We start from the raw sequence: 25,498 nt of genomic DNA, 5'->3' as shown, positions 1-25,498 counted from the left end.
AAAGAAGATTTTCTGAGAATTTGCATGATGTTCATGTCGTTTGCATTGAAAATTAAAAATTCCTATTTTCGGCACAAGAGAACGAAGTACTAACAAGCCAATGGTTATAAGTAGATCATGCTCGAGAAATTGATATTAAACTCGAAAATGAAAAAATTGCGAGGATGCCGTCACCCGCCGACAGCCTCGTTTGCGACTGCTACGTCACTATACCATGTGATTACGGTGTATTAACGTTCAACATACGGCAATTGTTTTCAATTACACGGCGTTATTACACTGCTGATACATCCGCAAACTTGCGTTGGTACCATTGCTTCATCACCACCCCGAATGCCGCAAAATTATAAGAAAACGATTTACCTGCAGTCTTTAATTGCGGTTAATGAAATAACCGACATTACGTCATTCATTCCAGTCTTGTTTTATGTTCTTATTTTAGTTTTATTATTTCGGATGTAAATCCGAAGTAGTCGTTATTCGTCTTAAACGTGATCGGTTTCATTCAGTTTGTCTTGTTTTGATTGATTGTTTTCTTTCTAAATTCCAAAATTAATTTTAAAAATAAGTGAAGGGAAACTTTAACATTGTATCATATTGTGGTGTTTATAAAGCAGGAGGTATCACAGAAAATAAATTCATGACTTTATTTGTCATATGTACATGTTAGTTAGTATATCACTCAAACGATGATTATTTGACGTTTCTTATTACGGTGTTTTATTTGCACATATCACGTGTGGCGGTGTGAGTATTATTATATTGGAGAGCAAGGTGTGGCATTTTCTTATGCGATGATGTAATGCAATGACAAATCAAAGCTAAATTTATTTATATATTCAAAATGATCTCATGGAAAAGATTTAGACGTGGTTTCGTTATACTGACTTTTTGTTTTTGGGTAGTCACACAATATAAAATATGTTTGCAATAGTTTCAATTCAACAGATATTCAATGTCGGATTTTTGATTTGTTACCTAATGTTCTCAGAGTTTCTAAAGACAACGAATAATAAAAATGAACGTTCTTAAGATCGCCCTTGTCATTAAGACTTAGCTGGCAAGTTATTTATACAAATAGACTTTAATGCACTGTCGGACTAAAAGCGGAAATGATATAATATCAGAAAAACGTGATCGTCGATACGGCGAAATAGAACTTTCGACATTAATTTTACGCACCGACGGCCATATAAGGGTTTTTTGGCGTGTAATGCTGCTCTCGGCAAAACGAGTCATTTGTCAAAAGATTCGTAATATAATCTATTATCATTCTGACTCAGTTTTATCCCAAATCAGAAAGTATTTAAAAACTGCCCCATGAAGGAAATTGATCGAAAAATCCCATTTAGAATTTAGATATTATACACCCATAACGCAAATGAACTCAAATTTAAATATACAGTTGTTGAAATCCCACTGAGCAAGCGATGCGTTTTTGTTATACGCCCAACTCAACGCTTAATTAGGTCGATTCCTCAGTAACTACGGTAAAAACAATGATACACATCACCGATGGATACTTTCTCCCATTGCAAAAATAAATTTCCAAATTTGTTACGTCTATTTTAACGCTAGCAGAGGTCACGTTTTACCTTGTCTTGTGATTACAAAATTTTTGTGCATGTTGTGTAAACAAATTTTAAACCGCCCAAGTTACATGTCGATATCGTAATCATTATAACGCGGAAAACTCTCTTCTGAAATCCCCAAAATAAAATCGTTGGTTATGAATTTAAAATTGTTTCTTCGTATACCTTGAAGCTATAACAATTATTAATTTTTCCCGATGTTTCTTAAAATTGATGAATTACGACATTCGCGAATGTAACATAGATGTGTGATTGACACTATCACAGTAGTTGTGTCATTTAAAACTTGTGAGTGAACGGCAAATGCGTTGGCATGCGATGCATTATATTCACCATTTCGTCTTTATTCCACCATGATATGACGGTGATGTTTACTATTCCGTTATCCCAAGATCGGTATCCATTTCCGGTTTTCTGTTTGTCAGTCATGGTCCAACAAATGTGGGTTCCTGCTAAATTATACAGTCCCTTCCTTACAGCTGGAATAAATAACATACGAAAAGGAAATCCCGCCAACGCCGTGTTCCCAGTTTCAGCTGCGGTGTCGTTTATGATTTTGTCTGTAATGAAGTTGTTAAATATTGCTGAACTTGTATACTACAGGATTTATATATCTAACCCATTTACTAACCATGAATGTTCCTGCTTACCCATAATTCCCTTTTATACTTAACTATTTAACTATGTGTTGTAAGGGAAAACGATTACCGTAATAGTTTAATCTTCGTCTGAAGATCGGAAAAACACCGATCTTTCACGATTACGAATGTATAAAGCTTTTACATCCAGTATGTTAATGAAACAGACTATTGGAAAAGATTTGGACGTAGCGTCAAAACATTTGATGAACAACTGCACACTCAAAGAAATAGCGCAACTGATTTGTAGCTTAAATTGAAGGCAAGCAATGCATCGTCGAAATTGTGAAAATGATTCATTTTTAATGATGTGGCTTTCAGCTCCTTTTCCGTAGTTGAATACAAAGAACGGCCACTTTCGAGAACAAAACGAATGTGGTTACTCACGGTATGCGCTAACAGTCAAAAACTGTCATTTTGTCTCCTCCTTTATATTATATATGCTATGCATGTTGGAAAATAATTGAACTTACAATGCCATGCTTGATCTTGTGTGTAACTATAAAAAGCTGACAAATGGTAACGAATTTGGCTTGGACCAATTCGTCATGATAATTGATGCAGGGCGCGTGTGGAAATGAGGCAGAACGCATTGATTTTTTTTCCAAAGTGACCGCTCATTGACCCAGCCAGTCGTAACATTTTAGTGAGTTTGGTCAATATTACAATACTGCAACTTTCAGGAGGGGCTTTAACTCCTTTAACTATTTTGTCAACATTAAATATCCTCAGCACGTGTTAACCAGCGCACGTCAACCCTGGCGTGGTGAAGAAAAATGCCTTGGTCGTCTACCCAATATACGACCTAATTTGTCCATTTTTTTTTAAATATGAATTTAAAGTTTTGCTGAAGTGAAACTGCGGTAACCCCACCCAACCACATGGCAACTCCATCCAACCACAATCCAATTTAATACTCATGTAAATGGGTCACATTTTTAATCAGATTTGATGAAATGTTGGATATTGCACAAAACTCTAATTATTAAGTGAAGGTGATCGGATATTGAATAAGTATTCCTTGTCACTTGATAAGAAGAAAGGTTTAGATAAAGCAATACAAAGGGCATAACGGATAAACACATAGTTAGTAGGAGCTAGTTTCGAAATTTAGAATGATTTAAAATATACTCACGGTCTTGGTATTGGTTTATCGCGAAAAAAAAATTGGTCTTACATTGCAAACTAAGAATATTTTTATGAAGTATATCAAATCGATAATAAATTTTCAACTCGGATGTTTTTGGAATCGTAAAAAGTCATAAGTAACCAACCCGTTTTTTAAAGAGTAGGTCTTGTGGAAATCGTTTCTTCGGGAGAAAATATTGCATTTAGATGCAAAGGATCAAGAAATAATGGCCAGGTTTTCATCTTCGATGAACCGTGATCGACAGCATGAGCGACAGTTCAATTAAAGAGTGCGCACCTTCGTGATCAAACAGAACAAAATTTGTATCTGACTCTTTGAGTGCTAAATTTGGTGCTCGCGTGGGCGTGAATAGATTTGCGTGCTGACGATAGATTCATGCATGGACGCAATCACGCGAAAGAATTATTCTTTACTGCGGGTCAAATGCGACCTCTCCTTTCACGAATTATATTTTGACTTTATTCTTTACTCGATTCAGTCACGACTAAATTTACATAAATAGAGGCTGGTTTGTGATTGCGCTCTCGTAAGATCCATTCATGCACCGTTCCCCCGGATGCGCTCAATGAACGTCTCCTGTTCCTTCATATTAAATTAGGCAAACATTTCTGTTTTTTCAAATATATTTTAAAGTTATACGAACAAACATAATACTTTCATGCATTTGTAGTAGCTTATGCTTTTATTGTAAACTACAAATATCGCCGAACAATAATGATATTGGCAATTAATTTTTTTCTATTTTGATATGTGTTGTTTTGACATAACGTATCATACATAGCATTACGGAATTGTCGCCGAAAACCGCATCTATTAATTCATTTATGATAATAAACTACAAACAAGTTAGACAACTATTTTTGCACAAGATTTAACCTTATTTTCAAACGTCCATGTGCTTCCTTCCTGGCCAGGTGCAGGCGGAAAAATATTGCGTGCGACGAATTTTTATTTTGCGTTTTCTGTTATACTTTTCTCTATATATTTTATCTTTTATGTTTCACCCAACCAAATCATCATGCAATTGCACCCGCGACAGTTCTAGTGGCCCATGTAATTGTCGTAGAAAGGGGCTATTAACGTTCTTAGGAGATATAGGACAGTTGCATGCAATGGGTGCTATTTACAATTGCGTGACATCGCCCCTATTTTTGACACCCTTGTCACGTTACATGTTATTGTAACAACATTATAGCAAAAGTTTGTGTCATTGATAGTAACAATTTATTATTTGTGTTAAATAATTAAACAGTTAAAATGGTATTAAAATATGTGTTAGTGATATTTGTTTTTTAAAAGATTTCATTTATAAATTTGGCAATTTCGTTAAAAGTTTATATTTAGTTTTACCATATTAGTCACTGTAAATAACCGATGGACAAATGAAAAGAAATCATTCATAATAACCATAACAGAGCCCAAAAGCCTTTCGATTGATGATTGCATCAGATGAAAATTGAAAAAAATTACAACTTGGGCTCGTATTACTCATTTAAAAGTAAAGGCGCAGGATATCAAAATTTACAAAATAGTTACGTGGCCAGGGAACATCCGGGTGCAAACTCATTCATCCACGTAAAATGAAAATTTCAGCTATTGCAACTTTGCGATGTGATCGAATTCAGTCCGTGTGCCATATCAGTAAATTTGTGCGGTACAAAAACTGCGGTGTAAAATAACAATAAACATGATGAATAAATAAATGCATTATTGAAGGTAAGAAGGAACGATAATTGTGATTTTAGTTTTAGTGAAATTGTAACACAGGATACTTCAATCTTTATTTCCCTTGCACATAAGATGTATTTCAGATATGAATAATTTATTTGAACTGGAGTGCTTATTTTGATTCATTCTGAGCTGAAAGTTCCCCATGATTACCGTCCTTAGTATTGTTTCGTTCGCATGTTACATAAAAGGAAGTGCGACGACGATGTTTTTGATCCCACTCCATTCTTTTTGTGTTGCTTTCCGCCGTGCGTGTCTAGTCCGCAATAGACGCGTCGGGAAAGCTGCATATATAATGTAGGGAAACCATCGACGACTACACACATCCTTTTGTCTCTTTTATTCTTCCCTCTCGATCGATATTATTTTGTGACCACCCGAAATTAGATACCATTCGCATGATATTGCTTTTACGCGACCGAGAGCAGTGTACCTTAATCGTCCGATCTTCACAGTAAAGCGAGAAGGGTGACAAGTCAGTCACGTCCTGTTTACGCGAGTTAAACTATTATTTTATAAATTCACTCGCATTTTCTTTGTGTTTATTTATTTTTCTACTGTACAAAATCTTACATGATATGCCGGAAACTTTAACACATCCCAAGTTTGGTCAATCTCATTCAACTGCGAGGTCGCGAACTCACATTACGACATTATCGTCGAAAATTATATCTGCTATTATTGAAAAGTTTTCATACGTCATAGTTTACACCCTCCGGCAGTATTGCAGACAATTTAGTTTAATTTGTGGAAAATGAGAGTGCCGGCATCAGTAATCTGTCTCTTTTGCTTTGGTAAATATAGCGAACAGATAGAAGTGATCAATGAAGTTTTTGTTACGGCTTTAATACAGACCGATTGTATAAGCTAATGTTCATGCATCTTTTTTAATATTATTTATATTCTGTGACCAAACAGCCTCTGACCTGTAAACTTGCGAAACACATTCGTTATCAGTTTTTATACATGTTCTGAATTTTTTTTAACTCAAACCAGTCCCCAGAAAATTGCCACGATTAAGGACGACATTGCGAGAGCAAACAAGTTCGATAAATGCTGTTTCAGCTGACAAAAAAATCTCAAAATTTAAATTTGGCTCAACTCCTTTTCTATAAATTTATTTATAAAATGAAAAATTTTCTATACCTATTCTATACCAGGTCATCTGAGTTCGCATGCTTTTTATAATTCGATAATTCAATTTGCTATAATATCAACCAGGATGTATGTGATATATCCCCAGGTCTTACTACTAGGTATTTCTGGGACGCCATGCATTTAGGAAATTTCATCATAGTAAAAAGTAAAAAATGCCCAAGAAAAGTACAGTCGACGTGATAGTTTCTTTGTTTTCTCTCAAGTGTCATCCAGTAATACTTGCGATGGAAATTCTCATGGGACTATATTTTATGTTGTTGGTTCTCTTTTGTTCTTGTCTTCAAGATTTCATCACCAGATGCACAATAATCCACGGCATTGGGCTCTGCTGTTTAGTAATCTTTGTCGAACGAACATGGCGCCCAGACGCAACTTTCCTTCGAAACCTCTGGCGCCACAGGTACCTTCTTGAATTACGCTTGTTTCGCAGGCATTGTAAATAAACACATTACGTCCTTTGTGTGCCGCCTTATCGGATGAATAGTCGATGGCGTAATTGGGTTGCATATTCGTTAAGACATATTTGTCGCGAAATTCTCATTTTTTATCAAAAATACTACATTACCAACCGAGACATCAAATTTTTCAGTATAACGTTATTCAATGTACGATGTGGATTAATCTTGCGTTATGCATTTTCCAATTTTCATGATAGAACTAGAACTATATACCAAGTTATAAATAACCGCTTTCTTTTTCGGTTTGTATGATTTTACATAAACGTCAACATTTTTACTAAATTGTTCTTGTTTCATGCATAACGAAACCAGTTATATATGTAGGGTGAAATATGAGGCAGCGATTTTAAGATACTCATAGTCATATACGTCATCGCAGTTTCACTCAAAAAAACAACTGTTGGTGCTTTTCGACAAAATTCGGTATTTGGATTCTTAAAAAGGTAATTTCAACCATAATTTTAGTCGCACCGCCTCTCGAGGTAGTTATTTGAGAAAACGTTATTTTGTGAAATTATTTGCTTTTGAGTGGGTACTTGTGACGCTGCTTATCCGAGCCTCGAAAAATGATTTTATACACAATAAATATATTATAGTCATATCGTTAATGCATGTTTGCATATATCTACGATCGTTTCCGGTTTCCGGCCGTAAATTTTATAGACTGTCGATAAAATACCTCAGTAATCTTACCCGCGGCCAACTCTTTTCTCGGGAAGATTATCAAAAACACTGAATATTTTGATTTTTTATTTTTTATTTGTTGCAGTTTTGAATGATGTCATGTGATATTCCTATTTTATTTTATTTTGCTCGGAGCAGTTTTTCCGTGTATTATAAAAAAAAAGGTAATTGATATTCACGTCGTTTAGTTTTGGTTGCGTTCCTTGAACGAAAGTGAATTATCATATTTTTGAACCCTTCCCTTAGCTGATTTTCGTCGACTTTACCAAGTATGATTTGTGAGTTGCGACCAGAGGTGAAATCGTACGCTTTGTCAAATTAATTCCTTATTGCCGAGCGTGACGTCATTGGCAACATGTATTTTTGATAAGCATTTGGGAAATTTCACATTTCCTCTGTGTACGATGTCGATATAATGCTGCTATCAAATGGTGAAAATTATAACAATGGAAAAGTTGTTATTGGGAATTAAACGCAGTCGTGAGTGTTTTAAAAAATTATTCAAAACTAATTTACTGACGGAAGTTGCTGCCATTAAATTACAGCATCGCATCAACATGTACAATATCATATTATTAAACCGCCGAGGGATGGTTTCCATGGCACTGCAACGTAGATACATTGTCCATGTTCTTCGTCGAACAAAAGCCGCAGATGCGACGCAGCTCAGCATAATACATCCCTATTCAAATATTCGTTACTTGTCGCACGGAATGGCATTTTGTTTATCGGGTAAGATCGCGTTTCCAAGAGCGACTGTCGTGCTGTGTAGTAGTTATGTAGTTGTTTTTCTTTGTGAATAGCTGCCTCTATTATTAGCGATTGCGATTTCTCATCCACACATCTTCATCTATTGAATTGAATTTTCGTTGAATAATGAATGCACTGGTCTATTGTTCTCGGAGCTGTAACGTTTAAAAGGGTTCTTATCTCACCGCTAGATAATCTGAGCACCCCCTGCTTGGACATGCCCGCATTTCGTAATAATAAGTTGGAATTTTCGTTTGGCAAGTATGGCGCCATTTGCAATTTAGATATTTTATATAGGCTCCAGTATATATTTTCTCATCTCGGCGAAAATTCGCCTCAAATTGATAGCATTTTAATATCCATAAAAACACGACATAAATATTTCATGCCCGCATTATATATCTTCGATCTTGAGGCAGTGCCTTTGATCAACATGCAAAAAATACACAAGCACACAATGTCACGCAGGATTTCCAAGATTGGGCAGATTACACCAAACCGGACAATTTTTCAAGGTTTACCTTATAAAACTAATATCGTTTAGGATAATTTTGCTTCATTTATCAAACGCCACATAGTGACACGTACTCAACAAACCGACTTATACGGCATTAGAAGTACTCTTTACATCGCCAGGCATGTCACGGTGGTTTTATACACATATTTAACAAAAACGTTGATTTGTCATCAGACAGTGGTGTCGTTTACCAATGCGTCATTTATTTCGCAAACGTATCCTGCAATGGTATTCTAATGAAAATAAAAGATACTAAATCCAATTCTTTGTGATTGTGGATAAATCATGCCATTGAACAACAGTCCCATTCAATAAAGCAGATCTCCCACGTTGCTGTACCTAAGAAAAAGGTCCATTAAAATTAGACAAGAGTCAGTTTTGTACGTCTTTTACTTTTAAATGCATTATATTATGATATGTGATGTAATGTCCAGTAGTTAGAAAGAAATTCGATAACTGTTTTTTCACAATGTCGGTTCGCAATTGATATCCTACTCATACGTCATTTTATATCTCCCTGAAGGATGAACATGCCTGTAGGTTAGGAATTACGCAGGTTTATATATATAGAAACGAAGGCAAAAATGGTATTATTAATACTTAACCGTTGGTTGCCGATGCCGATGACAATATTCTCAGTGTGAACGTGCCAAATATCCACTTTGATGGCATGTTGCAAACAATATAGCCTATCCGCTAAATCAGTCGTTTTTGTGGACGTGCTGTTATGCAGGTATTCGAGAACGACAATCTTGAAATTGTATAAATACTACGAAGGCGTTGCCAAACTTGAATGTGGTGTTTTTTCGATGCCTTCAATCACAAGATAAAGGTCGATATATAGACTAGGTGTAATTTTTTTGCATCTCATTAGTATTAAGAAAAAAGGGTATAAAACAGTTCAACCTCATCTCAACTCAATGGGCTACGTTATATCCCATGAAAGAATAGGAAACCATACGGCGAGCAAGCTCGATCTAACTATACTATCAAAACATATCTTCTTGAAGTGAAAGTCCTACAAATACGACGCTGCTAGTCAGGTCGCCGATTACGGAATTCGCGCTGCCGTGACTGGGATTTTGGTTAAGATTTGTATATCGAAATTGCGTAGCCTAATACAGGTATATGCCAAAGAATCAAGAATTATTTCGTGGAATTCCCCAATGACGTTATCTAAACGAAATAATGATAGAAAAGGATTTTCTAGTCCGAATAAGAGAGACTTTAAATCGCTCAGCCTTTAGTTATTTATTTATTTTATTTATTTCGGTTTGAAACATTTCAATTAAGCGTTGTGTGTAAACGTAGTTGTATATATTATAGATTGCTGGTAGCCCCGAGACAACTTTCACACACCTATCTGATAGATGGTACTCCATACCTAGAACTTGAGAGTCCATTATACGTCCAGAAAGTACACACGGCATGGCTTGAATTTGTACAATATTTACCGCGCGAGTTGCGAAATGACGTGCGGTCCTTGTAAATGATTTCGTTCCAACCGTCACCCGGATTTGTAGGGTGTAGTTTCTTGCCGACGCTGCACTCGAAATACTTGAGAGCTTTTCCAGTTTCTTAGAATAAACGCACTTTCGCATGTTTGTTCATATTGTTGAGAGTATTGCTTTATTTCTGCAGCGATTTCAAGTGTTTTGCAATGAAGTGATCGTAACGATACGTCGCATAAATGATATTTTCACACGCACCTATACAAGTGAGAAAGGGCGGCATTTAGCAGTCCAATCAAATCCAAAGCACCTGTTCATAAGTATAACTTCACTTCCGACAAACTATGGCATGTATTTTCAAATGTAACCGAAATACTCATTGTTTCATTGCAGATGGCAAAGCGAAATCCGTTAGCCCTTCCGGCTCAGAACCTATCGAAGACTCATGGCAGGCAATACAAAAAATGTATAGTATGAAAATGACCAAACAGGAGTCTCAAAAACGGCACCATCCATATAAACCTCGAAGCGACGGACATGACAATGAAAGCAATGGAGGCTCTCGGACACAAGCTTTTAGTGACACGCCGACTAAAAACGAAGCTTTGGTCACCGGCGATGGATCACCCTTGCGCATGGACATAAACAGCAACAACAATAACAACAACAGAAATAACGATGAAGTTGACTTACATCCAATGATTGGGGACATGTTTCATAAGACGAATAGTGCAGGTTACTATCAATAGCTCAATATACAAATCTTTTTTGCCTCTCTTCTATGATCTGTTGCGATAAAGGGAATTTGTTTTATGACTTGGAAGTAAAAGTATTCGTCCCACGATATTTTGCCAAATAGAGTAAAGATATTTCACAGAACTGAAAAATGGAGCAAAATTTGATTGGTGGAATGACATCAATATGGATCAAAATATTGACTCGTATGATGGATATAATTGGCTAACATTCTTTATTATTTTATCTTAAATAATTTATTCTTTTCATAGGCATCTCCAAATCCCCTGTAGACGTTATAAACAGAGTTCGAACCTCACCAAATGTTCATTCTGCAACCGCTGCCGCGATAAACGGTGCCATGCGCAGCGCATTGCTTCAACAACAACAATTAATGGCAGCACAACAAAATGGATCAGACGCTGGCAAAATTGTAACATTGCCGGCTGTGGTGAGTAATATTACCATTCTAAGGAATTTTCAATTTCAGTTGTGGAATACTCGTACGTTACGATGATTACATTTTGTTAAATGATAATATTTGTCATTTACAGCCACCTACCGGCCAATACATGAGCGTACGCCGAAGGACACTACAATCTACTGTGCCCAAACCTCATCAATGTCAAATATGCGGATCTCGATTTACAAGGTTAGTTTGGGAACAAATACATTTCATATTCAGTAAATTGTTCAAATATGAAACAAAAGAGACATTATGATTCAATCTCTTTGTAATCGAAACATGGTTTTTGTTATCATTCTTCTGACTGTGGTCCGGATTGAATTCCTAAAATTCACCTCATCCGTGTTCCTGGTGCGTATCCCCTGATTTTTTTTCCTTACTCGTACTTCGTAAAGTCAGTTATATTGACTACCAATTTGCCAGATCTCCACGGATATCATCAAAATGACGGACAGCGTTAGCCAATATTTCGACGCATCTCTAATATGTCGCAGCTCAATGAAATTATTACCTCTAAAATACATGTTTCATGCATTACGATAACAGTACTCATCAGCGGTTAATCAATGATAAGAAGTGCATCATGAATCGGCTCCAATAATATATTATTCTGAATTGATTGGACAATGCTATTGCTTAAGTTACATCTCTTGCACTTGACGATGACTTATTTAAACTTACTTACTTAGATTTCACAACTTGAAGCAACACATCAAACTTCATTCTGGAATTAAACCTTACGAATGCGATGAATGCGGAAAACGTTTTACCAGGAATTACACATTGAGACTTCACAAAATGAAGGTTGGTATGCTTCCTCCCATTTGGATTTTGGATAGTAAACGGATATAAGGAGCTATTGGCATGCCACAATTGAGATAACTTTATGCGCGATTGTTTCGTTTTCCAAATAAATTGCGTATAATTTCCTGAAGTAGCTGTGGATAACCTATTAATTAGTGGAAGCTTATATGCGGAATTCTTTTTATCACTTTCTCCTTTATTTGTTCCAGCAAACATGATCATGGGGAATTCTTTCTTTGGGTACATTAACCTTCTCTTGATGGCGGATAATCTGTTGCGAATTAATGGATATTATTAGGTGTATTGGAATCGCTGCACAATGAATCTAGTTTGGCTCCTCATTTTTAGGATAATAATATTTAAACTAAGAAAAGTATAACAGTTTTCTGAAAATAAATGCAATGAATTAAAATCTCACCTGAAAATGAAATCACGATTTGACATTGTCGCCGACAATATACTGTATCGTGATAAAGAACACATGCACTCGATTTCATACCCAGATATTCCGTATATTATCATCATACACGCACGTATTTTTTGAAAGAACGGTATAATATTGAGATATTGTGTCAAGAAACGTGAGTTCAATATAATGCTATAAACAGCCAACAACGTGAAGCTCATAATTGCAAAGTCATCGACTTGTTATTTTTGTATTTCTGAATCACTAAGATATTTTAATATGTGAATCGGTGATATCGCATTGTTCAACGCTTTGCTTGTTTGATCCTGTATTAGTAAAAATGATCTGCCGCATAGGAAAATAGAAAATTATTAATTGAGTATCAATAAAGCAGAAAAAGTTGGTTTGCCGAAGATTACTCAAAGTCAGATCGATGATGAGAGCGATGACATCGTAAAATCATGCTTCAATCGACATAATCCAGAGATAAATTATTAACTAGAATATACAAATGCATAATGCTAGTCAGGTCAATCAATGAGAATGGACGTTATTTCTAGCAGCCTTGCCAAACTTTCTACATTTTCTACTCCTTCGGTAATTGTTTCATCTTAAATGCATCAAAGGGCGGTGACAAACTTTTCGGAAATCCAACACGTCTCAAAAAGCTTATCATCAATGATTAAAGGCAGCGCCTGCTAAACGAATTTTTAATTAGGGAATGCAAGTAAAATTTGTTTGCTAAGAACCGTCTCGACGGCGGAACTCGCAACTTTTACTCAACAATCTTATCTCCATTCTCTTGTTTTATGTGTACAGCTCCCTTCCTTCTCTCTCTCTTTCTTCTTCTTATACATTTGGTAAGTTTGCTCACTATTTCTTTCCATTTCTATTTACGTATCGAAATATCCCACACTGTCGAGTTGTTTAATAAGAAATTATTAGGATTGTTTGAACTTGAATGTCTGCCATTTGTACAGAACATTTATTTTTCATATTAGTCATTCAACTGCTCTTTTTTAATGCGGGCTAAAATATTGTATGTGGAATTGCTTATCATCAACGTCGCATATAAATAAAATTATTCAAGAGAATATGAAAACAACTGCATACCCACCAAAACTACATAATCTCAATTATAATACTATCTACTGCTTTGATAATATTAAAAATCGGACAATACGAATTTTTACCGTTTCTCTAAGAATATTATGCTACCTTATGTAAACAATGTCTTCCAATGTCCCTTTTTACAGCATGTGGGGATACGTAACTTCCGTTGCGGAACTTGCGACGCATCTTTCACGAGTCTTGGAGAATTCCGAGCACATCTTCGACTCACTATGCATTCTCACGTTGCAGGTAAATATAACGAAAGTTTTTAATTTGTTATATTATTAGCTTTATTATAGTCATTCTTAGTTTGGATCATTCGTCATGTAACTCAAATCATAATTTGTTATAGTTTACCCTCATTTTATACAAATCACGAGGTCAGTACACAAATGTCACTGGCCGCAAGAAAGCTTAGTTGAAATGACTCATCAACCAATTTGGAATGAGCTCAAAGGTTTAACATGTTCTTGTTTTTTGAGAATAGTAAAATCAACATTTGCTAGAGTATTGGCTTTAAGCAACTAAAGACTTGCCAAACACATTTAAAAATATTATTTCAGGCACTCCCCCACTTGGATCACAATCTCCATCTCAGGGCAACTCGGAACCCGAAGATTTAAGCTCACCTCTTTCAATGTTAGGAGCCGCTTCGGGAACTTTAGGACAGGCTGGGATAAAATATCCATCATATGATGCCGCTACTATGATGGATATCCAACGCGGGCTTCTCGGAGAACGGGCTACTCTTTTAACTGCTGCACTAGGAGGTGCAATGATTGCGCGAGGTGAAGCAAATGGAAGTGTGGGAAGTAGCCTGGGATCACCCCGAATTAGCGAACTGTCGGATTCGCCCGAAGATTTATCAACAAAAGCTCAGACAGATAAAAATACAGAATTTGAAAATAGTGGTATGTGTCATTTAATTCCCTTTTTTTAAATGACTTTTACTGACTGCTAAGTTAAATTTTCGACCTCCGAATTCACTGCAGGCCTAGAAATATATGTTCACTGAGTTATGCACTTTTCCTCTGCATTTGCTTTTTCTTTCACCGGGTCAATGTGAATTCCTCACATATCATGACAACTTGAATGTGATTTGGTGAGCTGGGCAATATGACAGTTTTCAAATATTTATGATTTGTTCAGAAAAATTGCCCGGTGAGGAGTTTGTATCCGATATGACGAAAAAAGAAAATGAAGACTGTTCGCATGAATCAGAATTATTCACTGATGAAGACAGAGAGTCTACTAAGAACGACCAAGGAAACGATTGCTTGCCCGAAGAAGGAGATGGGAATAAGTCACCATCACAAGAACACGCTGAATCTTCATCATCCGAGAGAGACATGGACGACAGAGATCACGTAAGAGATAGTGGCAATGATGATGACGCAAATGATGTGATGGATGATGAAATGCACAGGAGCAGCAGCAGCGCAAACACAGCACCTAGTAATAGTAATACTGAGCAACCGATGTCATTCATTGTAAACGCCTCAGCTTGAGAACTATAACGTCAATCGTTGATAACTAAACGGGAACTGCGTCATATTATAACTAAACTGGGCTAACTTTTAACGACCGAGTATTAAGAGAAGATGATTTCAAATGAAAATTTGAAGAGGGCCACTGTACTAATTGTTTATTTTCAAAACAAACTGCTCTTTGCCAAACAAAACAAGAAATTCACATTATATGCCTTTGCACCAATTAATCGTTTCGTACAAAATCATATCAAATGTATAGTATTTATCGATAAAATTTTGGTGATCAATTCAAGCAACAAAATATTGTTGTACTCTTATACTAAGTGCCTATATTTGTCAATATTAGTTGTCCGCATATGTACTCCTAATAGGATACATGTTGACCATGCACATCTAGGGGAATTATTAATTTTTGATATGGCCTTTTGTTTCTACAGTGCCTTGTATATACCTACCAATGTACTTAGTTAGTGCCTATATAACTGTCTTTTTTACATTTTTTTTTCTTTTTCTATTTTGTTGTCTGTGCTTATTTTGTAAAGGTACTGAGTCAATGTTGTCACATTGAGTAAGAAATGTGCAAAAATTAACCCTGGATTTTTTTTGCCAACTGACAAATACAAACTGATAAATACAGTCCAGATAAACATTCAATTAAGATTTTTTATTCAATTTCTGAGGGCACAAATTTTCTTTAAACAATAATTATGAAGTGATTTTAGATTTGCGGAAAATAGGTTGGATCGCTTGGTTTTGGATCCTTTAAAATGTTGTATCTTTCCACATTCCTACGTTGTTTTCATGCCGAATTTTAACTGTTTAAACTAACCTGATATACAATTCATAACTGTGAATAAGTTTATTTATTACGTCATTCCTCGTGAACAATATTTCCGATACATAATGCTTGCTCATACTAATGAACACTAATTATTTAAAAATAACCTACAAGCTAATACAATTTTATTTGTTTAAAATTTCATGCATACCTACTGAATTTTTGCCACTAAAAACAACTTATTTTAGTAAGAGCACAACAGTACTTCTTTGTTTAATTAAAACAAATATGCGGGTTTACACTGTTTTCGTTCAACCGCTGTTCCGCTTATATTGTTATTGCCTTATTCGTGTCATCCGCCTTGTATATATATTTATATAACGATACATGCTTTGCACCTTTTGTAGGTCTGGTACCTGTCTACATCATTCCATGAAATTGTTAATTTATTTATGTGCACACCGGCATACTAATATTTTATTTTGGTTTGTTTGGGAATGATATTTTAAAATATTGGATTCTACTTGGTCACTATTTTTAAAGTCGATGGAAAACTAGTCAAATTTGTACGGTGTTCAGTACATCATAGAATCGAAATACTTCTTATATCTGTTTTATTAGTTTCCAGTTTTGTGCTATTATTTTTGTTTCATAACTATGTGTGCCTTATTGATTTCCTACTGTTTATTATTTCTCAACGTTCTTGAGGTAGTTATACCTATTTTCTGATATTTATTTTATTTTCCTAATTTCACGATACGTAGCAACGTTTTCACAACAAGTAGCAACACAGTACTGACCAATGTAACGTACCCTACCCGAAATCGTATAAAATTGTGCTAGTAAAATATTTTTACAAACTTATCATATGTTGGCCATAAATACGATCGGAAATGATAATTCTAGCGTATGCTCTCCAATCGCCGACGTTAGATATAAATAAGTTTTGGGCGTGTCTATATATGTACATAGTTTTTGGTAAATATATGAAAGTAATCAAACGTCGAATGTTCAAAAACGCACAAGTTATTATTCTTGCAGAATAAGAAATCACTGAGCGCACAGCTTAAATGCACTACTTTTCTTAAATGTCCCTAAATACTACATAATTGCTTGTAACGTACATTTTTTCACTCTTGTATTACAACAAACATAGCATTTCATCCTGCCGCTGTTTGTTTTTTCTATTGGTGGAGATTTTTCGATTATGTAAAGTTAGAATTTGAATATAACTCCCGCGAGCGATATTATGCAGGCTCATGGCATTACGGAAAGCCGTAAATGTCGGATATTACGCCCAATGCAATTCTTGTGGACAAGCATGTCGAGTTGTCGCATGAAGATACGATGTATCACCAGATGTTAATCTCTGATGTCGCTGAGATCATCGATTTAAAATTATTCCTGGAATAATATTCGAGGTCATTCAGTTCACAAACAACGGTATCTGCTAGGCATGACATTTTTATAATGAGATTGCATTAATTTATGTCGCACAGTCAAAAATTAATTTAAAGATATACAAGTTCTAACCAATGAACGAAAAGCATACCTACAAATTTACTTATCAATTTTTGAAAATTTCTCAAAAATTCGATTTTGTTATAATAAACTATATTTACTTAATAAATAAACTCTTATAAAGAGCAGTTATCTTTTATGTTGTTTACACGAAATATGGCGTCATCTATAAATCTGAATTCAGAGTCGCTTGGTTCACCAAAGAATGCATTTCGATATTGCCTCCAGGTCAAATTGAAATATGTTCACCAACAATTAATGATTTTTGTCATGCACATTTCCGCATGACGTTTTTATAACGTCTCTTGTGAACTTGTCCATACACAAATTCAGAACTTTGTAATGAATCGAGCAATGATGAAAACTACTATCTTATGTAACTACTAAAAAAATGTTAGGAAAATCTAAACGAAATCAATATTTGCCAAACTTGTAGTTAAAAAATGCTGCAATGTTTGATAATGAAATGCGATTCCTCGAAAACACTTATTTATGCTGTCTTTTTCCAAAGTTATGTACACACAATATGATTTTGCTTCTTTCTGAAACAATTTGTTCATTCCGCCGACCATTATACTTTGACAACGTGTGAAATGTATTAGAACGAACTACTATAAAATATATATAATGACAAATCACTAGATTTATGCATTATGTGATCGTGATGTTATATCAGGACAAATCGGACGATGTTTTCCCATACTATATAAACACTACATTTTCGTGTTTTCTTTATTTCTTCTCTATAATATAGTCTGATGTAAAGCGTATGTAATCCAAGATATGTAATTCATGCAATATTTAGTTTACCGTGATTGTGTCGTTTGGATGCAAGAAGGTAGCTGTCCAAGATTCATGAAACATTTTCTGTTACATTATTTTACTACATACGATATTGGTCTTTACACACACTATAGGAATGAACATCACGGAACGTATACAATTTATCTCGACTTTTCTTGTGGCGGTTTAACGTAGCTTAGAAACGTTAATATGACTTTATCGTCAGCAGTTGTGGTATAGTTTTTGTCTGTTTGTTGAAAGCACAAATAAACAACAATTAGCTCGGTAAATTTTCAGTCTGTCCTTTTATTCATATTATATGTTTCTGAAATAAAAGCTTAATCGTAGCATACACTTTCTTGTGATCTTTACGGCGAAGGTGTGAAAGAGCTTGTTATAATTAAGGGTCATTGATTTTAACAGCGCTCAGATTGACAATTCACCTGGACAGTTGCTATACATTCGGCAACTTTTTACCATAAAACACAAAATTTGTACCCTATATGTACAGTCATATCCAAAACAGCCCATGTGATCATGGAGTCATAGAATTCTGCTAATATGACTTCATAAGTTAATCGGAGCCATCTTTACGAACCAATTCTACGCCTTCGATTCAGCAGCAGATCCCATCGAGCAATAGTAGCCAATTTATAATCTTTCGTAGCCTTCTAGTATTTTTGGTCATCAGTGGCGTTTGTTGCATACGCAATATTTACTATGAAAATATTCGATTCCACACATTGTAATGTAATAAAGTATGACACATTTCGTTGCTCCATTACACTCAATGTGATTGTCGACCACACACTGCATCATATTGCTGGAACGATTTGTTCACACATCTCCGGGAACTACGTATTCCGTATTATGCGTTTACAACTTACGAAAATTCAATTCGGTTTTGTTTTCCCATGACTGTTTGGTTCATTTTTCCTTGATCATTACTACTATTATAATTCAATTTTAGAGAAAAGTTTGTCAAAATAGTAAACCATCTTTTTATGACCAACTAAATTGGCCCGGTACTCAGAAAAGCTATTTCTTCAAAAGCAAAATTTATGGCACGCCAACATGTTTTTCTGACGTAAATAAAAATCTATAGCCCGCGAGAACCATTCGATAGCGACGAGAAATGTAGAGAACAGTAGTTCTGCTTTCCAAAGTACCCGTAAGTTGAAAATCACGTTGACGCAAGCCCAAAGCAGTGGGGTACTCAGAATTCCGTTTAAAATGATGCCATAATATAAACCAGAATATTTATTCATATTCATCCTTCGGTCAAAATACTCGCACGATTTAATTATTGCATACTGTTCATACACCCATTTTCTACTAAATTATCGAGCGTGCTTGGTCAACGACAACATAATTAAATGCTTTTAATATGACCAGAACGTCTTAATCTCAATCTAGGGATGGGCAATTAACAATTGTAAATTGAACCATGGGCGTATTCTATCGTAGCGCAGCCTCGCGATGAATCATTAGCCTTGTTTTGAGATTTGCCTTTGTGTGCTTATGTTACCTTAATTTTTATCAACGAAATAAACATAATATAAATGTTGATGTTAAAAAGTGCACAGTTGTCGATGTAACTTGAACACCATAAAGGTATATTGTGGTTTCGATACCGAAAGTAGTCAATGTCCGTTTGTTTTCGAGCCTATTCATCAGTATTATTTTCCGCCAAACGATTTCCAGAAAATCCTTCTTTTTATTTGCTCAGAGCGAGGTCACGAGATTGGTCTCTGAACAAAGTTACAATTCTACATAACTAAATTTCTTGGAAAACTTTGGGCATTAAATTGTTTGTATGTAGACTGACTGTGAACGAATGGCAATTCACAGCCAACAGAGTTCGACGACTAAAACCTTTTTGTAGGGACAAGTTCCGAAAGTTTAGGAGAACACAATACATTATAATATCTGTAAAAATGAGAGAGCAATGCTTAAATATATGGAAAATAATACGGTATAATGAAAGTAATAGAGTAATAAAAATAATAGCCTTTTAGCGACAAATGCAATCTTTAACCACTGAAAATTTCTAAGCAATTGGTCCTGTAGTTAAGGAGAATAGCGATTTTTCCACAACAAGAAAAATAAATACAAAATGACAAAACGATTCATGGGTTGTTGTTGTTAACACCCTTCGTCTCTCTGTGTTTGAAAACCCAGGAACACAGCGGCTTCGACCGTGTTTTCCCATAGGTCCCCTGTGATTTAAGTGTATTGGTTTGGCTGAACATATAAATAGATGTGGGACGTCATGCGGGCCGGTTCCGCATTCAAGGCAGATATCCCATATTGCTGGATCAATGCGCGTCATGTAGTGGTTTGATTGGCGACTCCACCAAGAGCGTAGCTGAGAGAGCGTGCAGCGTGTAATTCTGTGCAGGGAACTTTCGGATTTGATGATCGGTGGTGGATAGCCTTCCAGGACCAGGTTTTGTTTTTGGTGGCGAAGGTAGTCTGACACGAATTTAGTATGGATTACCTGGAGTGCTATCTTTTTCGGCATGTTGGAAAAGGCTTCAGCCAAGTAGCCGAATGTCTCAACCAAACCCTTCTTGACTTTTCGATGTGGCGGTTCTCTGGTGCTTGTTAAGCGGCAGGGTGGTATTGGTCGTAGCATCCGGCAAGGAATTGCATGGATAGCATTTCATTGTGAGCCTTCGCTGGCAGCAACTTTGCGCCCGCAAGCAGATTCCTTGATTCAGACACTTAATTTTTATTTACATATAAAAAAATATATATATTATATATACTGCAAACTTTATTTTTGTAATAAAAATAGAGTGTTATAGTAGTGATGTTTTATAGACAACTGGTTAACAAACTGTGGGTTGTGAGAAGATTTTCCGGGGTTGCATATGGGTCACATGATTTGAAAGTGAAATTTGTGCTGGTCGGGTTGTAGTGAATCCTATTGAGTGATAATGTTGCGAACGTCAATGATATTTCCCTGCTTATAGTGTTTTGAGTATATTACATACGAATTTGACAACCTTCTGGACGTGAGTACTTGTATTCTAGAGTAGACCATCGTAATCGATTCGATTTTCTGAGATGTCTTAAACGCAGGGAAATTGGACTTAAAAGCAACGTATCGTTCAATCATACCATGTTCGTGGGCTTGGCTGGGTTTGGTGAGCCACGAGGCTGAATAAAACTTTGCATTAGGAAGATGCAGTGACTCATGTTAATTCTTCGATTTTAGAATGATGTAGGTGGGGATTGTGAATAAATTAACGCACCATGGACAATCCTGATCAGGTGACCAATATTAGCCCAGATGCATTTGAATTGGATTCGTCGAAGTATATGTTAAGCCAAAGTGTATTGTCTACGAGAATATTCATTATTTCATTCCAAAGAATCAATGAAAAAATAACACTACGCTATAGTAGGATAAACCGACAGAACGTTTTCAACGTAAATTGAAGCGTCATCAGCGCCAGTAAAGATAAATGAAGATAATTACTACACTGTGGATAAATAAATCCATTGGCTATTCTTTTTATATTGCCTCTTATGGAAAGGTTTCAAGCATAGTTTCGAAAACTTACAGATGATACGCAGGCACATTTTCTCATTAAGATAATTTAATAGAATTCACTTAATTTTGATCTGCTCAACTTTTCCTGTTGTAGGGTCGCGAATATCTGTAATTTTAGATTTTACGTGAATTGAAGTCGCGGAAAAAAGTTCGGGGACCACTGTTATAGTCCCTGACATTGGCAAACTACGGCCTGCGGCGGGTCAAGTCTAGCCCGTTAGGTAATTCAATCTGGCCCGCCTGATGCTGCCACAACCAAACTAAAAACTAAATTTTGATGTTTTACGAATTTGACAGTAATACCTCCATCCATGGACGTTTTAGTGCTTTGTACAATAAATGTACACTCATGGGATAGATGTCAACAAAATTCAACTTTTATCGACGCGTTTCTACCCGTGTTTATTCATTCCAACTCAAATCATTACAGATGGTGAGCCCAACCAGATGGAGTTTAGATGCTCCGTCTGGGATTTCCTCAGACATCAGAACTGTAGCTGTGCCAGGATTATATAACGATTGATTGATTAGACATTTTTGATTCCAGAGAGATCAGAGCGTAGCCGAGCCAAATTTATTTGTCTACGGCCAGATACATAGGCACCACTGATATCCTAAAGAAGCTCTCCACGGACTTTCTTCGCTGCTAAAGCTATCCAAGAAATACACGCGCACAATCAGACAGTTCTGGTCGGCGTGCAAAACTCTATCAAAGGCTTTTAAAATATTCAAGGCCATAGATTTAACCTTATCACTTCGATACAATGCGACGTATATTCGTTCAGTTACAACTGTTAACAAATCGGCGGCAGAATAGTTTTTTGTTTGTCACTAAAAGACCGCGATTCTAGATGGACAGTAATGACTGTGTTGATTAGTGATTCAAATACTTTGCTTCTGATTGGCAAAAGAAAAATAGACCGATTTTGATCAGGATATGACTGATCACCGCGTTTTTCTTTAGTAGCAATTTCTAGCAGTCTAGAAAAGAATCTGAGTTGCAACGACATGTTTGAAACTGTTCCTAATAATTATGAATCCTCGTTATCGTGAAGATGTGCGAATATTGATAACCAACGTGATAATCGCTAAAACTCATTTTTGGTGTGAAAATGGGCTTCATGAAACTGTTGTTGTTATGATTTATAATTGGTAGTTTCTGAACACGCAATCTAGCTCATAATAGGCTCTTTCTATTTTTGCCAAATATCTCATCACATGCTCATACATGTACTCTACCTTATTGGACACGTAGTGGACATAACGATCGTTTCAAAATTTTGTTATTATTGTTATTTGTCTCCATCATTTTTAAAAAAAATCGCTTTTCTCTTCGAATACTGGACCAATTGCTTTGAAATTTTCAGTGGTTGAAGATAAAATTTTTCCCCAGAAGGCTATTACTTTTATTCATTTTAGATATTTCTGTTAGCTCTGTGAGATTTGTTTTTGTTTGCTATGACGTCATTAAACGTTCTGCGAACATCGGACGCCATTTTGTGTCCTACTGTACTGCTTCGCTTGGTGTGAATATATTTGTAGGCTGTGATCTGACGGTACGGTAAACCGTACTGTACTGCGAACAGACGTGTCCATATATTTGGGCGTAGCTCTCTTGTTTCTAACGAGATGCGTGATATCGGAATGTATGTATGTATGTATGTTTATTCGTCTCGTAAAAGCAATATAAAAGAGTAAGTATGAATTGACCTTAAAGATAATATATATTGTTTAAGTTTGGAACAAAATTCTGAGTTCGATTTTGAATTTTTGATGTCATCGGGTAGGGAATTCCAAGCTTTTGGTCCACATACTGCGATTGATTCTTGTGAAATACTTTTACTGACGAATGGAATAAAAAAATTATCTTTATTTCTGCTGTTTGAATTTGGGTTTGCTTGGAACAGGCTGTTCAGGCTGGACGGAAGATCTCCAATGTGACAAGAGATCATCATAGTACATAGTTCGAATTTAGCTAAATCCACAACTCGTAGTAGCCTACGCTCTTTAAATAAGTCATCAATTTTTTCGCGATTACCTCTATGAAAAACTCTTCTAATAAAGCGATTGCAAACACTTTGAATTTTTTTGAGAATGGAAGATTGGCGATGAACATAAGCTGAGGCACAATAACGAATATGGCTTTCTATCAGAGAGTGGTATAGAGATATTAAACAAGATGTATTTAAGTTGTTGGCTATTTTCGTAATGGCACTAAGAGACGACCTTGTTTTCGATAGAACCATATTGGTGTGTTGTTTCCAAGACAATTTATCATCGATCATTACACCCAGAAAACGAGTCTGATCAACTCTTTCTATATTGATTCCATTTAATTCCAAATTTTGTTGCAGAGTTGGACACTTTTGCTTCGGCGTGCTAAATATCATATATTTAGTTTTATCGACATTAATAGTGAGTTTGTTCGCAGACAACCAAGCTTGAATATTTTCTAAGTCGGTATTTGCTTTGGTCAAAAGTTCAGGCAAGTTTTTGCCTCGAAGATATGGCGTTGAGTCATCAGCAAAAAGTATGATATCAGAGTGAAGAAGAGAATTCGGAAAGTCGTTAATAATGATTGAAAAACATAATGGAGCCAAAATAGAACGCAGAAAATCAAATTATTCAGATTGCTATATATATATATATATTTAGGCAACCAAGTGAGCGTGTTCATTGTGCTTTTTATTCTGTTCATTTTTGAAAAATCTGTTTATGGTTTAAATTTATGCTTAAATGTGTTATGGATAGAAAATTAGCAAAAAGGTCAAATAACGTCGGTAGAAAATATGTATCTTACTGAGAAAAGAAAAGGAGACCTCAGATATTCAACAGAAGGGCGAAATATATAAGTTTTTACAATGATATGTTGTCGATCCTGCTATGCGGTCAGATAAAATGGAAAGATCTTGCATTAATTATTTTTCTAACAAGGAGTTCACCTGAAATTATCTTTAACAATTTTCCGAGAAACAAGGGTATTACGCTTTTCTACAAAGTGCATTGCAATTGTGCAATCGAAAGCTAAACAAGGATGAAGTATTTCGCGCCCAAGTCTGATATATTCTGTGTCAACCGACAATATATATATATATATATCTATTTTTTGTACTGTCGCCTACTTGGGAAGACAAAAAGATCACATGTGAATGGACAAGTTAACTAATGGCAAAACTGTACCAAAAAGATAGTAGAATATGAAAAATCATTCGGACGGCATGACTGTAAAACTGAGACAAGTGAAAAAAATGTGCATGGACAAGATTCAGAACGAGATGCTATATTCGAGACTGAACGTCAGAATCAAGTTTTATTAAATACCGGATGCGACTGTAAAAGTTTCAGCGAAGCGCAATCAAGTTTTCAAAAGGAAAGTTTTCGACGTGTCACTAATGCAGAAATTCACGAATTACTTCAGGAGAACATTATCTTTGCACTCGTAAACCGAACCCAAGGTATTTGCACCTGCATACTATTGCACCCTTGGACAATTGCACTTCCGTACATTTGCGCCGGTGTATATTTGTACCGCAAAGATATTTGCACAGCGAACACTACACCCATATATATTCACCAGTCTTTGAAGTAAACGAAGTTTTATTGCATTTTGCCAGACATGGACATCCCAATGTTATAACTTGCAACGAATGCGAACACATTGCAAACAAACTCGCACACGATTAATTTCCATCATCAATCTTGTTCATGCGAAAT

At 35.7% G+C, this 25,498-nt stretch overlaps 1 protein-coding gene across 1 annotated transcript in view; it reads left to right on the top strand.

The window, feature by feature from the left end:
- Positions 1–18,568, top strand: part of LOC120335719 (uncharacterized) — a 29,047-nt gene extending 10,479 nt beyond the window's left edge. Inside the window, exons 6-12 of the mRNA XM_039403308.2 lie at positions 10,520–10,861; positions 11,134–11,312; positions 11,416–11,513; positions 12,017–12,131; positions 13,794–13,899; positions 14,214–14,561; positions 14,800–18,568. Coding sequence (XP_039259242.2) covers positions 10,520–10,861; positions 11,134–11,312; positions 11,416–11,513; positions 12,017–12,131; positions 13,794–13,899; positions 14,214–14,561; positions 14,800–15,158 — 1,547 coding nt within the window. The 3' untranslated portion in view covers positions 15,159–18,568. The remainder of the gene's footprint in view (positions 1–10,519; positions 10,862–11,133; positions 11,313–11,415; positions 11,514–12,016; positions 12,132–13,793; positions 13,900–14,213; positions 14,562–14,799) is intronic.
- The last annotated feature ends 6,930 nt before the right edge of the window (positions 18,569–25,498 follow it).

Source organism: Styela clava, chromosome 2, assembly GCF_964204865.1.
Source record: "Styela clava chromosome 2, kaStyClav1.hap1.2, whole genome shotgun sequence".
NCBI classification, from domain to species: domain Eukaryota; kingdom Metazoa; phylum Chordata; class Ascidiacea; order Stolidobranchia; family Styelidae; genus Styela; species Styela clava.
Note: the sequence above shows the minus strand (reverse complement) of the source record. Positions and strands in the feature narration are given on the sequence as shown.